General features: G+C 44.6%; 1 protein-coding gene across 2 annotated transcripts in view; it reads right to left on the bottom strand.

Moving 5' to 3' along the window:
- The window catches only part of LOC143804254 (calpain-2 catalytic subunit-like), a 50,788-nt gene that overhangs the window by 30,172 nt on the left and 4,515 nt on the right, over positions 1-16,101 (bottom strand). For both annotated transcript variants that reach the window (XR_013221002.1, XM_077282174.1), the window contains exons 2-5: positions 12,350-12,419; positions 4,263-4,381; positions 2,862-2,995; positions 2,303-2,471 (exon numbers count right to left, since the gene is read on the bottom strand). Coding sequence is in view for 1 of the 2 variants with exons in the window: in XM_077282174.1 (XP_077138289.1) it covers positions 2,303-2,471; positions 2,862-2,995; positions 4,263-4,381; positions 12,350-12,419 (492 nt within the window). In the remaining variant the exon portion in view is untranslated. The remainder of the gene's footprint in view (positions 1-2,302; positions 2,472-2,861; positions 2,996-4,262; positions 4,382-12,349; positions 12,420-16,101) is intronic.

The following is a 16,101-nucleotide window of genomic DNA, read 5'->3' as shown; positions in this document are numbered from 1 at the left end:
CCTCAGCAACCCCCGAGAAGTTAACACAGCAAGTCTTCTCACTAGCGGACATATTCTGGATATGTGAGGATATGAAGATAAGGTCTAAGTTAGAGGGTAATTGGATGGGACAGTGTACTTTGGCCAAAGCCATCATGCCTTTTCATCTTATCCCTGAAGGTTCGCTTTTGACTAATCAGAAACAGCCCCAACATATTAAAGGGGAATTGCCCCCAAAGAAAGCTTTGACCCTCATATATATGTACATGTATATACATGTATACTGATGCTATAGGGGTACCAAGGGGGGTCCCTGATGAGTTTTAAGCAAGGGACCAAGTTAAAGCAGGATTTGAGTCTATAATCCCTATTGTAACTGTCAATAAAAACGTAGATAGGATTAACTACATATATTATAACCAACAAAGATTCATAAATTATACTAAGGATGCATTAAAGGGGATAGCTGAACAGTTGGAAGCTACATCCACTATGGCTTTCCAAAACCGGATGGCTTTGGATATGTTACTAGCAGAGAAAGGAGGGGTATGTAAAATGATTGGAGAAACTTGCTGTAACTTTATCCCCGATAACACAGGTCTGAATGGAAAGGTCACCTTAGTTAAAAAAAAGCTTGAATCCCTATCTGAGGAACTTAAGAAAAATTCAGGAATTGGTGATCTTTAGGATACTTGGTTTGGGTGGATGGCAGGATGGCAGAAATCGTTGACACAGATTGGTACAATTATTATGGTAATCCTTATTTTCATGTCTGTAGTTTCTTGTATATTTCCTTGTGTTAAACAGATGGTTACCAAGAGCGTGGACAGCCAACCCCTACACTGGTTTTCCAAGAAGATGGTGATGGCCATGATTCTACTATAAAACCCCTGAAGACCAATTTGATTTATTAAACAGGGATAAATATATATATCTGATTTCCACATGAATAAAGACTGTATCAAGGGTGGTAAAAGCTTAACATTGTTGTTTAATGGACAGCTCCGATGTCATGATCCATGTACTGTGTTTTCTCCTTGTCTTTTTGTGTTTGTCACTGTCCCCTGTGTGTATTATCTGCAGTGGTGAGGCTAGCATCCCTTGCCGGCCATTGCACTAGTCAGGGCAGAGTTAGGTATCAGTGAGGGACGAGGTTCCTGGTGGCGGTGGGGGGGAGAAGGACCCACTTAGGGCGTTAGGGCAGTGCAGGGACAGGTTCAGGTTAAATTCAGGTGGTGACCATTCCCCATTTCCCTATCGGTAAGGCCTTCCTTTCCCCATTTTCCATCCCTTTTTCTGTGTGTTGTGCATTCATTGACTGACCACCTATTGGGTCATATTATATTGTGACATCAGGTTAATAATTGATTTAGGGGGGACTGTGAAGGAGAAAACGTCTAATGAAATCAATTAGTAAACCTTATATAAGTCAGTTCAGATATGGTGTAGCAAGATGGCGATTGTGTCTTTGAAGCTGTCTTGGAGATCCTTGAAACTGACCTGGAAGGAATCTTTGGAATGCAGGAGTGAAGGCACTGGAATACCCCAAATTTGGAAATGAAGTTGGAATGAACCAATCAGAGTGACACTAACTATTCAGAAGTTGTGCGACCTCCCCTATTTCCTGTTCTTAATATATTCTTTTGTTCTGAGAATAGAGTTCAGTTGGGCATCATCTTTGACTGAGAGAGGCTGTGTGTATCGTCTTTGTGAATCTGATGCATTCTTAGCCTCTAAGCTAGCACTCAGCTTATATTTGGTCAGGTACAAGCAATCATATTGATCTCACTTTAAGAGATCACCCTCACAGCAGCATGGTAAAGGACAGAAGCAACTTGAGAACTCGAGTGCTTTGCACACATTATGTCTCTTACATCCCCCATACACAGGAGCGCTCGGCTCAGTGCGTTTATGTGTTCTATGAGAGAGTGGCTGACAACTGCTCTGGTGGTGGATTATGTCACGGGGAACAAAAGGATCGGCTGTTGAAAGTCCAACGTGCCAATCCCTCTATTCTTCAGCATTATGATGGGGGACATTCAGTTGGCCCCCCGCACACATTAACCTGTTGGTCAAGCCCTCTGTGATAGGCGAGTTCAGTAAACTTTAGGCTTATGTGTATGTAAACACGCCAAGCCAATTGCCAGTTCTTTGGATGATCGGGTGGTTATTTGGCCCAAAACTTACTTTGGTCGGCAGCACATCTCTCAGTGTAAACATGACGCATCTCCATTGCATATATTAAACCTAGATCATGGCAAAACATGGAACTATGAGCACCGTTACCCCAAAACCAAAGATGACAGGATAGGACCAGACTCACATCTATGGAGCAGCCCAGAAGAGACCCGGTCCTCAGGGCCTTTTGTATGATCTTGAATAGATTGTTGGGAGCTTTCTTCAGTTCATACCACTCTGCCAGACCTCCGGTGAAATCTTCAAAGCCCTCGGTTGTGGCACCACCAGATAACGCTTCGTAAGATCCATTCAGCCTTAATGTAAAGTCACACAAGTCACAACTGAACTCAGCTACTCACGTCCCTCCATGACACTACTTCAAAAGGAGTTTAATGTTTGGAGTATACAACTCCTACGCACACTTAATGGTCTATCCTATAAAAATAACCCCAGTCCATATACCTTATTACCCCATTAGGGATACTAGCCAACCTTCATAAAGCATCTGGGAAGTCCCTGGAAAAGGGGAACTTTTCGGAAGCGTTGGCAAATTCCCCAATTGATTATGAAATGTGACCCCAACACACTGGGAGAACATTAGACCCTTGAAACCTGTTCTGAGAGGTTGGATGGCAGTGTATATCTATGGGGTCTCAAAAATGTTGGATGTGTGTCCCTTGGATGGATAATGTGCATGGTCTTACTTGGCGTAGGCCTTCTCCATCAGGGCACTCCAAAATTCAGTCCCTTCGGCAGAATGAACAAAGACAAGCTCATTGTTTTTTGTAGGCAGCCGATCATCTATCACCACGTCCACCCATTCTCCGAACTGCCAGAACTGGAGCGGGAAGGGAACAAGTCATTAAAAAAAAACAAAAAAAAAACACAACATTAAAGATGTTACCCCATAGACATCATTTATACACAAGTCTGACCACTGAGACCCCCAAGGATCCGAGGAAAGGGATGAATGGAGTAGTAGTGACCATGTGCCACCACCACTACCATAGACACAACCCCAATCCATTCACACAAATTCCCGAGATCACTCGGGGCCCGTGGGCGTATATTGGGTTTTGTGTGGATGAAATCTATCTATTGTAGCATTCCTCACAATTTTCAAGATCTCCGCCAGAAGTCAGTGAACAGAAACATTCCCTGAAAACCAATGGGGTAATTCCACTGGAGACAGACCAGACCACGCAACCACTAGTTGAGAGGGGTCCGGAGCCGAATGACTGTGCTCCCTTCTCCCGACATCTGCCAGGAGTTATATGTAGGGGGCGCATGGGTGGACTCCACGCTATACCCAGTGGGCGTAAGCTGTTTAACACAGCAGACATCCGCCAGTAACTGCTGTAATTGAAGATGGCTTTGCTTGCAGAAACTTAACCTCTTTGATGCCACAGTGAACAGCAACCATAGCACCTTAGGCCTCTTTCACATTTCCGTCGGTACGGGGCCGTCGCAAACCATCGGCCCGACGTACCGACGGACGTTGTGCAAAATTGTGCACAACGTGGGCAGCGGATGCAGTTTTCCGATGCATCCGCTGCCCATTCTGAAGTTCTGGGAGGAGGGGGCGGAGTTCCGGCCACGCATGTGCAGTCGGAAATGGCGGATCCGACGGACAAAAAAAACTTTCCCTTGAACGTTTTTTCGTCACGACGGTTCGCAAAAACACGACGCATCCGTTGCACGACGGATGCGACGTGTGGCCATCCGTCGCAATCCGTCGTCAATAAAAGTCTATGCCAAAAAAACGCATCCTGCGGGCACATTTGCAGGATCCGTTTTTTTACCAAAATGACGGATGGCAAAAAACGGAAATGTGAAAGAGGCCTTAGTGGTTAAGTTCATAAGTAAATAATTTTTGCTATAGAGCTCCTTTATTTCTATGTAGACCCCTCTTGAAAATCTGTGTAAGCAGTGCTCAGATTTTAAAAAAATAATAATAATTCATTTAATATATCTATATCTATATCTCTCTCTCTCTATATATATATATATATATACACGCATACATTTTTTTAATCAACTTTTATTTCACATACTCAATACATTTTCTTAGACAGTTGGTTCTCATTCCTGCTAATATATTTTACCTGGAAGTGGAATATTCCAGCATAATTCTCCTGAAAGCTTTGGTCTTTAGGGACGACACGATACAGGATCTGCTCATTGAGCGTGAGAGAAGCGATGGCGGCCAGCAGCCAGCAGTCACCTGGAGGACGATGAATAGCTTATTTCAGGCACACAGAGAACGGCTGTAATACAGATCCAGCATCGGATATTCACTGCAGACACTATTATAAATACCAATGTAGCAGAGCCGAGTTACTCACGACACAACCCAATGCTCCCTCCTGCACTCTGTAGATCCCCTTTCTATACATTTACTATAATCAGAAATCCGCTCCGCTTCTAAACAACTTAGTTTAAAACAGTAAGTAGAAGAAGGGGAGGAGGGGGATGCAGCTGCAGCTTCTCACCAGTGTTTCTGTAGGTGATGGAGATGGGAGAAGCACTAGAAGATATCGGAGTGAAGGAATAAAGCTGTACTGTACTTATTTCTACTGGAAATGCTTTTTTACAGCGCTGCTGATCATTCATGTATGCTTTTTCCGTTGCATGTTAATGGAGTTTCATACTGATTTTGGCATAGAATCTGCATTGACACTTAAGTAATAATCTGGCAAGTAGATGAATTCAGCTTTTCTACAGAACTAAAGACGGAGCGGAGGCTTTCTCTGTGGCTCTTAGGACATTAGAGGTTTACGTGTGCCCACCCTGCTAGAAGTGAAGGGGCGTACTCCCAAATCCAACTATGACGATACAGCATTTAATCTTAATTATCCAGACGTCCATTTTCAGTAGGCCAGGAGACATAGGCTATTGTCTGAACATAGACTATTGAATTTATGTGTTTTGGTCAAGAAACAGACTGTTGTCATAGAGACGTAGGCTATTGTCTGAACGTTGACTGCTGAAATTGAGGTTTGTGGATTTTTGAATGACTGCTGCTTGCCTCTTATATCAGCTCCTACAGGTTATTATATGAGATCTTTGCAAGAAAGGGACGCTGGATCTTTGAACAATCGATATTTGCTAATATGTTGATTACACATAGTACCAGGCCATGAAGTTTGTTGCCCTGCAAAAAAGAGGACAACCTATGCAAATTGATTAAACAATCAAAAACAATGAGACATGAGCCCCTGCCACCTTCCCTCAATCCTGTGGAAAAATGCCTGAATAAGAGCTGTGAACTATAAAAGGGGGAATCTGTATCAAGGGACTCTTTACAAAACCACAGCCAGGAACACTCTAGAGGACAGCTACCAGGACACAATAGTCACATCAAGTGGGACAAAGATTTTACATTCTACAGGATGACAGCTTAAGGATCACGGCCCTAGCTGGAGCAAATACAGATTTGTTTTATTGACCATCACAGAACCCATGGATACATTTAGGGAAGCCAGATTGGGACCCTCCAGTCACCTGACAACCATGGATACGTTTGGAAAAGCCAGGTTGGAACCATCCGGTCAACTGGCCAGGTGCCTCCATGGACAGTCAGATTCCTAAGCTTGTCATTACCTTCTCTTTGTGGGTGCCCGCCAAAAGCGGGGATCCACTGGTGGGGGTAGTCGGCCCTGGAAGCCCTCAAGTCACAGCTGCTTTAATCTCGGCTAATCAGCAGAAGGATGAGACTCTGTAATTTGCACCATCTGGGGTATTTGCTAAGACTGCTCCATATGTTATTGTCTTGTTGTCAGTTCAATAAAGTATTGCCACACTGTTTTACCCTCACCCTGGTGTTTGAGTAGTATTATGCGCACAGGAGAGGAGAGTGGGCTTTCAGGGGTATGAGCCCGGGTGCATGCGGTCTCAGGCCAGCAGAAGAGAGGACCAACTGACCATCGTATCTCCACAATGACCTTTGACAACAATGCCAGGAATAGAGGGGCTTGTTCTGAAGGCTGATCTGCGACAATACTGCCAGGAAAAGGCCAGAAGGCTCTTGAGGTTGCTCTGCGACTTCGCGAGGGTAAGAGCATCCTACTCTGGAGGCTGCCCTGCAACAACACTGCCAAGGAAGGAGTGCCCAGGGACAACACTGCAGGAGAAAGGGCGGCTCGCTGTGGAGGCTGACATGAGAGAACACTTGCAACCAGAAAAAATGTAAAACCTGTCCATTTATAATGACCACGGACAAGATAAAGATCCCCAATTCACATCAGGACTACAAGATACCAGGTACATTCAGCTGCGTCACTTCTTATGTGGTGTACTTAATTATTTGTACTAAATGTCCAACTGGGGGTCTGTATGTGGGGGAGACAGGGCAGAAACTGAGAACAAGGATGAACTCTCATCGCCATACAATAAGAGAAAAAAGAATGGATATACCTGTGGCAATACATTTCTGTCTCCCAAATCATAACATTATGGACATGAAATTACTTGTATTAAAGGGTAACTTCAAATCGCAGAAAGACAGGAGAGTCTGGGAATATAAACTGATGACGACCTTTGACACTCTAAATGCAGGAATTAATGTGTCACACGGATTTATGTCTTTTTACATCAACTAATGAACTTGCCCATCAGACCATGTGGGGTCATCACAACAGAACCAGACCCTAATCACAGGACAATAAAACATTCTTATCTAAGAATTGGCCCAATATTTATGGACGTAACTGTTTATCACCCATGGTAATTCTGCTTCATGTCACCTGGCTTATCCATGTTTTTTTTTTTTTTTTCTATACTATGTTGTGCATAAATATGTGATTCTTCAGAATTTGTTTTAGTCTTTGCCTGATGAAGAGACGTATGTAGTCTCGAAAGCTTGCAATTTGTTACCATCTTTTCAGTTAGCCATTAAAAGGTATCAACCACTGAGGACTCAATTCTAAATATGAGACAACACTGACAGGGGAAGAGGGTGGAATATACTGAAGATATGGTGGCATCTACATCGATAAAAACTATACTGTAAAGTGGTAATATGGTTCTAAATCCCCCCCCCCCCCCCTTTGCTTGGGTTCAGGAAATTCTTAGAACCGCTAATTTTTTCCAGAATCAGCGCCTCTACTGTCAATGGGAAATGTCTGTAAGTGGGGCTGAGCAGCAATATCAGGTAGAATGGAGGATGGAGCCCCCATATAAGAAAAGCCTTGCAAGCAGCTGTTGCTAGTCAGACAATGTCCTTGCAGTGGCCAGTGCAGCCCCTCTTTCGAAGGCAGTGTTGTCATGATGGCTCTATGGATGGGGGTCTCAAGTGGAGATCTCCTCTATGACTAAAGAGGAACAAATGCAATAAAAACCATTTATAAAAAGTACCGTATATTAGTGATAATAATATAAGTATCACACTAAATAACAAAATCTCCAATACTTTTTTAATTGTAACATAAGATACAAAATTCTGTATCTGTAGGAGAATATGCGACCACAAGCCCCGCAGGAGGAATAATGAGGATTCTGCAGGAGGAAAAATGTGACTAATCTGATGAAAAGGAGGTTTGTGCCTTCGGCTGAACATGAATCACAAAACTGCATTCCAGGCGTGATGGAAAACTCCAGAAATGTTCAGCCGCAGAAGGAGGAAATTCCCATGTGGGTAAAAGGCAGGCAATCCCCGCTCACAGCTACAGTGCTGTACAGAGACGTGGGGCCCTAGGCACTAAAGTTCCTGGGGCCCATGCTACAACTTTACCAGGTAATACTTAAGATCAGCAGATCAGAGTGCGCAGAGGGGGTGAGCATCTAAGGCTTCAGGAAGGGCAGATCACACAAGCTGCACTGTGTCACAGCGAGAATCAGAAGAACAGAATACGCAGGGCAATTGGAGGTAGTGATGAAGGGTGGGAGAGCGCCTGTAAGGAGATGAGTGTTACCCACATTCCCTCCATGAAGACATGTGTTGTTGTACTTAAATATGTTATGTTGGTGTTGTGTTCCTCCCAACAGTAGAGAGAGTTAGGATTAATGATTGGGATTACCCCAGAGTGGGAGAGGCCAAAGTGAAGGGACTGGGACAGCTTCCGGCCAGGAGGACAGATAAGGCCTAGCGTGTAGCAGAAGCAGACCTAAGGTCTGACCAGAGATGCATAAAGTGGGTGTCCCTGAAGTGAACGGAAACTGAGGCGACGGCTAGCGTGATCCAGGGTAGAGACGAGGAAACGTTATGGAAAGAGATTAGGATTAGGAGTGAGTCAGAGGAACTGACAGAACCGAGTGAGATCAGGAAGGAAATGAAAGAATGTGTATGAAGATATTCTGTGTTTAGAGAAGAGTCAATGAAGTTTTGCACCCGCTATCCACTGTACATACTCTAATCAACTATATTGTTCAGTTAAAAAAAAAAATCAGTTTATTTTTCAGTGGTGATCTCCCTCAGTGAATGTTACATCTGATCCTGGCCAACCAAAGTCACCGGCATCATAGACAAGGTCCACAAAGCCAGCCACAAACTCCATTATCATGTAGTGTTCCGGGGTGTGAAAGACGAGGACCTCGCCCACGTTACACACACGCCCATGGAGCAATCTGCAGAGACGGGGATTGAAAAATCACACACTCCAGGAATGAGGCCGAGCTGATACATAAGAGCCTGTAAAGCCAGCAGCATCCTGGACCCCCATTTATTACTGGGCAAGGGACCCACAAAAGAAAAGTCACCACCTAGGAGCAGGCTGCACCCTGAATATCAGGGGTCTGGAAACTTTTCATTTGTTCCGCTCTTTGGTTCCTATAGAAATAAGGTGCAGATATGATTATATAACTATACACACACTTTTTTTTTTTTTTCTTTTACAAAAGATGGTGTTTGATATTTTTGCATAGCTTCCCAGTGACTCAGAGACTGAATCATAGTGAAAAAAATGAGAAGTACAGAGAGGAAACCACATTGTTATTCATGTGTTTGCTATGACAACCTGCTAGAATATCTGCTGACAACCAGTCGCCAACATGGGATATTCATACAAATGTCAGTAAAGATGGAGCCGCTGTTAGATTGTATCACTAAGAGACCTGGGAGGTGTTATGAAGGGTTTTTATTTGCTTTTATTAAAAAAAATGCTACCAGGAGAAGAGGCACGTTTCTGGATGTGAGCAATAAAAACTACCATTTCCTGAGCACAAGCAGAGAATAGTAGCATAGCAAGAAATTAACTTAAAATTTATATTCTGTTTTACAAAACTTTTTTCATTTGAATTTTTTACTTTTATGACTTATTAAGATAAATGTTAGATGATGGGAGTCCGATCCAACCTGACAACTACTGTGCTAGAGAGTACAAAGCCTCAAACGTACAACTGTCTGCGAGATGAAAATGGGAAATGCTGCACTCGCTATTCTGCTGGTGCAGTCACTGTGTTTTCAACAGCAGAAAAAAAAGGCAGCAACACTTACCTGCCCAGATCTTGGAACAAATGCACTGCAGGGTGCAGCCAGACCATAAAGCAAGATGTTAGCAACACAGGTGCAAAATACCAGATCAACAGCCACTCACCACATACCCACTCCTGGAGGGGGTGACTGCCCAGTATACCAGACACTATGCAGTACCATTGTGTGAACAACGCCCTATGTGGACCTTTATTGTGCACTTGTATACTGGGCAGTCACCCCCTCCTGGAGTGGGTATGTGGTGAGTGGCTGTTGAGGCAGTGCATTTGTTCCAAGATCTGGGCAGGTAAGTGTTGCTGCCTTTTTTTTCTGCTGTTGAAAATTGAATTTTTGTAGCCCTTGAGTCTCTAGTAGCTTTGCTATTTAGTGCAGTCACTGTGTACATACATTACATTACTGATCCTGAGTTACATCCTGTATTATACCCCAGAGCTGCACTCACTATTCTGCTGGTGCAGTCACTGTGTACATACATTACTGATCCTGAGTTACATCCTGTATTATACCCCAGAGCTGCACTCACTATTCTGCTGGTGCAGTCACTGTGTACATACATTACATTACTGATCCTGAGTTACATCCTGTATTATACCCCAGAGCGGCACTCACTATTCTGCTGGTGCAGTCACTGTGTACATTCAATACTAATTCAGAGTTATATCCTATATACTTCACAGCTGCACTAATCCACACAATGTCCAGTGTGACGGCTAAAGGCCTGTTTGTTGTGATCGAATCTTTGATGCGGGGATATACGGTAATTATCACTGTTTGGCGGCACATTTCATCAGGTAGACAGGAATGTGCTGCTGACAGTAATGTTATGTGTATGACGGGAGCTAATGATCACACAAATTATCAAAGTTACATGTAAATGTTATTTAAATCTGAGCCGGACTCCTGCCCTCTGCCCCGGGGGGCTGTGTCTGTCCTCCGCAGGCAGCTATGATGCTTGTACATTTTAGAGCTGCTGATTCATAGTCCTGTGGAGTTTCCATGCCGGGTGTGTATGGACAGGTCACGCCTGCGCCATTAAGAAACAGGTTACACAGATTTTGTAACACGAAGAATTAATTAGGGAAAAATTAGTTGAGAAAGAAACAATATACTGAGAAACCACAAAATCCTCTGCACATAAATCCACAGCGAGCAGGTACAATATAGAAATTCTGTATACACAACGGATATCCACCAGCGGACACAACGGGGCCTAGGATATCCACCAGTATACACAACGGGGCCCAGGATATTCACCAGTATACACAACGGGGCCCAGGATATCCACCAGCGGACACAACGGGGCCCAGGATATCCACCAGCGGACACAACGGGGCCCAGGATATCCACCAGCGGACACAACGGGGCCCAGGATATCCACCAGCCGACACAACGGGGCCCAGGATATCCACCAGCCGACACAACGGGGCCCAGGATATCCACCAGCCGACACAACGGGGCCCAGGATATCCACCAGCCGACACAACGGGGCCCAGGATATCCACCAGCCGACACAACGGGGCCCAGGATATCCACCAGCGGACACAACGGGGCCCAGGATATCCACCAGCGGACACAACGGGGCCCAGGATATCCACCAGCGGACACAACGGGGCCCAGGATATCCACCAGCGGACACAACGGGGCCCAGGATATCCACCAGCGGACACAACGGGGCCCAGGATATCCACCAGCGGACACAACGGGGCCCAGGATATCCACCAGTATACACAACGGGTCCCAGGATATCCACCAGTATACACAACGGGGCCCAGGATATCCACCAGTATACACAACGGGGCCCAGGATATCCACCAGCGGACACAACGGGGCCTAGGATATCCACCAGCGGACACAACGGGGCCCAGGATATCCACCAGCGGACACAACGGGGCCCAGGATATCCACCAGCGGACACAACGGGGCCCAGGATATCCACCAGCGGACACAACGGGGCCCAGGATATCCACCAGCGGACACAACGGGGCCCAGGATATCCACCAGCGGACACAACGGGGCCCAGGATATCCACCAGCGGACACAACGGGACCCAGGATATCCACCAGTGGACACAACGGGGCCCAGGATATCCACCAGCGGACACAACGGGGCCCAGGATATCCACCAGCGGACACAACGGGGCCCAGGATATCCACCAGCAGACACAGCGGGGCCCAGGATATCCACCAGCGTACACAACATGTCGTCATGGTGACAGACTACAAACATACACTGTGTGGTCTAATCCAGGATTCGCGCATTACTCTACTCTGTAACCATGGAAACCCATACAACTGCATAAGGGCTGTATACATCAAATGGTATAGAATTTTTAACTAAGGCTTTTATTCTTGATAGATCAAAGTAATATAACTTGTAGCTGCAAATGTCTACACGGCGTTTAAATACAAATTGAAAGAGTTCAGGAATCACTGACGTGCGACTTTCATTGGATTTATACTCTGTAAATTAGAGCACCTGTAATTTTCACAACTGGGACAAAATTTCCATACCTGCTCCACCGTGTGAAAAACAAACGAGTTGTACAGGGATTAATCCAGAAACAGCACCACACCTGGCAGTGTCTGGTATTGCAGGTCAGCTCTATTGAAGAGAATGCAGATTACTGCAGTACCGCATACAACCTGTAGACAGGCGTGGCGCTGTTTTTGGAAAGAAGCAGCCCAGTTTACATGTAGAGCCTCTTTATGATGCATCTTCTCAAGTCTAACTAGAAGTAATGAAACTTTTTATAATCGGTCTTACCCAGAGCTCCTTGGCGAATATCGGTACGTGTGGCTCCTCCGCTGATGAATTGTGGGTTGGAACACAGATCCTGAAACAGAAAAAAAAAATAGTCTTAGAATGACAAATCCTATTTATTTCCATGGGACTCAAACTGATGAATTACAAGAATCTTCATCTGTCCCTTCATTATTTTTAATCTCCAGGGTCAATAGGAAGATGATGAAGTAAGTTGTAGGACAAATGTGAAAGAAGCGAGCTCATAGCTTTACATCTGGTTCCTGTGGGCATTATTCACATCAGTCCTGTATGACATGGGTTAGAAAAATGCGGCACTCCAGCTGTTGTAATATTACAATACCCAGCATGCCCTGACAGTCACAAGCAGGTAGGTTCTCAACAGCTGGAGTGCTGCAGGTTAAGTTGCTGCTGAAACCCGCTTCAGGTTGCTGCTGAAACCCGCTGCTGGTTGCTGCTGAAACCCCCTGCAGCTTGCTGCTGAAACCCGCTGCAGGTTGATGCGGAAACCCGCTGCAGGGTATTAATGTAAGCACTGTTTAGCAGTATATATTTGATTGCTGTAGCCCAATTAACGTAGACACAGTTTAGCACTATTGATGGTGTCATTATTTGGCCCATTCATATGACCACTGTGTGGCATTACTGAAGGAATATTCCGAACTTTTGCTATTTATTTGCTCTAAGTCTGACCTCTGGGAACCCCACCGATCCTGAGAATGAAGCTGAAGCAGAATTATTATCCCACCCAGGGCACTTTTAGGATGTTTGCCCCACCACCACCACCACCACCATCCCATTGTGCCAAGTCCTGGCACTCAGACCTGCTTTGATCAACAGGTTATCACTGAACTACCTAGCTATATGCCATCACTAACAAAGATGGGAATATAAATGTTTTATCGGAATTATGCGTATGAGCGCTGTGTGGCATTATCCATATGGGCACTGTTTGGCATCATTTAAATAATCACCGTGCGGTATTATTTATATGGGCAATGTGGCTTTTTTCAGAGCCATAACTGTCATCCATATCGGTATATGGTCTCTTTCTTTACCTCCAATTTCATAAAGGAGTACAGAGTAAGGATAAGTTGGGCCTAGTCTCGCATTCTGCATGTATTAAGTGCTGCTTTGCTTCTGCTCATCTCAGAGGTTGCTTGGTCCCCTTCTCCACGCAGCCATAAAAAAAAAAAAAATTACAAAAAGTGCTGCAAGTGCTTTCAAAAAGTTGCAAACTCACAGGATATTGATAGTTATGTAAAACATTAAATTACCATGAACCCCAGGAGGATTGATACAGGAAAGTGTCTGTTCACTCAGAGCATTATTAACCTAAATATATCAATCCCGGGAGCGGCGCTGCGCTGTACACGTCATGCTCTGCACAGTCCGTCCATTAATCGATCACTGTTAATGGAGGACTGCTGACGCTGCACTTCTAAGCTTTTACCTGGAATCCGGATCAGCAATTATCAGAGATTGGAGATAAAGGACCTTTACAGTTTTATTTAAATGAGCCTAAAACTTTATTAAAATTTAGATTTGGTGATATGAATGTGCCCGACATCCAGTCCTGATTAATTTGTATGGTTGTACGTTGCAAGTGAATTTACCAAGTTGTGTGCTTGACCCCCTCGTCAGGTCAAATGCCACCTTGAGGTGGTCTTCGCTTTGAGATGGTCTTAGGTTTGAGATGGTCTGGGGTTCAGTGGAGGCCCTACTCCAATGGGGACCCTATGACAAATCTGGAGAACATATTGCCTCCTGCCTCTCTCCTGAACAGCTAGTTTCAGAGACACCGAGCAGAGAGTCCTCCTCTACCACCCACAAAGGCCTTCACCCCGCAATCAGCAGGTCTAATGTTGAAGCAAGTGGCTCCCCCACACATGCTTCACTATGGGCGGTCCGCAGTAAATACGTCCCGTGGTTACGTAACCTTACAGGATGGTTCTGGCCACAGAAGGGCCCCATTAATTAAAAGGGTGTGTCACCTCGAATGGAGACACTACCTGCACTGGAGAAGTCGTCCATTGCCTGCTGTTGCTAGGCGACAACCTGAACATAATGACGTGTCACTAGTACACAGTGTATTATTTATCACACTGCTAATTACTTATTACAGAGGCAGACGTACAGTAAATGCAATAATTACATGAGAGAATCTGGTTTTTAGCAGCAGTCACATATGGAGTTTGATGCAACTAAGGCCGGACCTGGGGACAACGGTCGCTTAATAGTTAAAATGGGAAAACCTCTACTACAAAAAAGCCCCGGCCTAAAACAATTAGACATAATAGTCCAGGCCTAGCCGCAGGGAGATCTGTGTAATGTAATAACACCCGTCTTCTGGCCGCTCTGTAAACAAGAGGACGGTGTTTGTTCATGGAGTCGCCGCTCTCCAGTCATAACTGGTCCGACCGATGAGATCAAAGCCAGTATGACGCCCCCGGATTCATTGTATGCGCCAACAGGTGGCTATCGCACATTGCAAAAGCCGACCGGCGCACCCAGGAGCAGCGCTCGTGTCATAGATAGGCTAATGAAATATGGAATCCATCTTGACACTACAGTAACAAGGCTTAGATGACGTCTTGGGGGAGCTCCTTATACAGTCCAGAAATGACATCTGCCCTACCCTTTATAACCACTTTCTAGGGAATCATTACTTGATGAGATTTTACCTCATAATTAGCCAGATGATGAGTATTTTACCTCATAATACACAGGGCTGAGTGGTCGCCTCCAGTCGGTTCCTCTTCACTCTCCATTTTTCATCTTCTCGTTCCAAGAGCTATTACTTTTTTTTATCCTTTGATAGAGTTGTATCACTGCTTTAGTTTTGATCAGTACCATTTTGGGATCCATACGACTTTATGACCCCTTTTTTTGGGGGAGGCAAAATGACCAGAAAACAGCAATTCTGCCATTTAATTTTTTTCCCCTTTCATTTCAGTGTTCACTGTGTGGTAAAAAAAATATTCTTATATTGAACAGTTATGTAATATGCACATTTTTATGTTTTGGGAAATTAGGTGTGAGATGAACTTTTATATTTTACTAAAAGTATTTTTCTTTTAAGGTTATTGATATCTCTTTGAGTCTTCAAACTGCACTTACTTGTACAACTCACTATAATACTGTAGTAGTGTACAGTATGTCAAAATTACAGATCTCCATGAAGCCCGGACGCAGGTCTACAAATATGGCAGACAAGGTGGGGCCTTCAATAGGCCCGAGGCGGCCATGACAATGCCATGGGCAATCCTCAGTCATATTGTGGCTATATAAAACATCTCTCGAGCCCGCTCCACACATGTGCAGTGCTCATATAAATGGTGGTCAATGCCAAGTTTCTGCAAAGTGGGCTCCTGCATGCCACGGGCCTCGACACTTGCCCTGGTTTGCCGACCTGCATGTCAGTTTTCCAGACTTGTGCTGTATGTTTACTCCATGATACATCGTATTTTACCCTAGAGATATCAAGTCAAGGAACAGATGACAATTATGGAGGATTTTTAGGAAATTTGTGAAGGAAAATAAATCTCTGTGCGCTTTTCTATGAAATGAGAGGTAAAGTTTGGCCCTAAATTACAGATGTGTGCCATATAGATCTAATAAGGCCCAGTACAAGGACATCCAGATTTCTTTATGCAAAAACAATGCAATTTACATTACAATAAATGGGGGTGAGGTCGTCAAAAAGCCCTCCGCACCTGACGGAAATATGGCTGAAACCACAACAAGATTACCCA

Source organism: Ranitomeya variabilis, chromosome 2 (genome assembly GCF_051348905.1).
Source record: "Ranitomeya variabilis isolate aRanVar5 chromosome 2, aRanVar5.hap1, whole genome shotgun sequence".
NCBI classification, from domain to species: domain Eukaryota; kingdom Metazoa; phylum Chordata; class Amphibia; order Anura; family Dendrobatidae; genus Ranitomeya; species Ranitomeya variabilis.
This window is presented reverse-complemented; position numbering and strand designations above follow the sequence as displayed.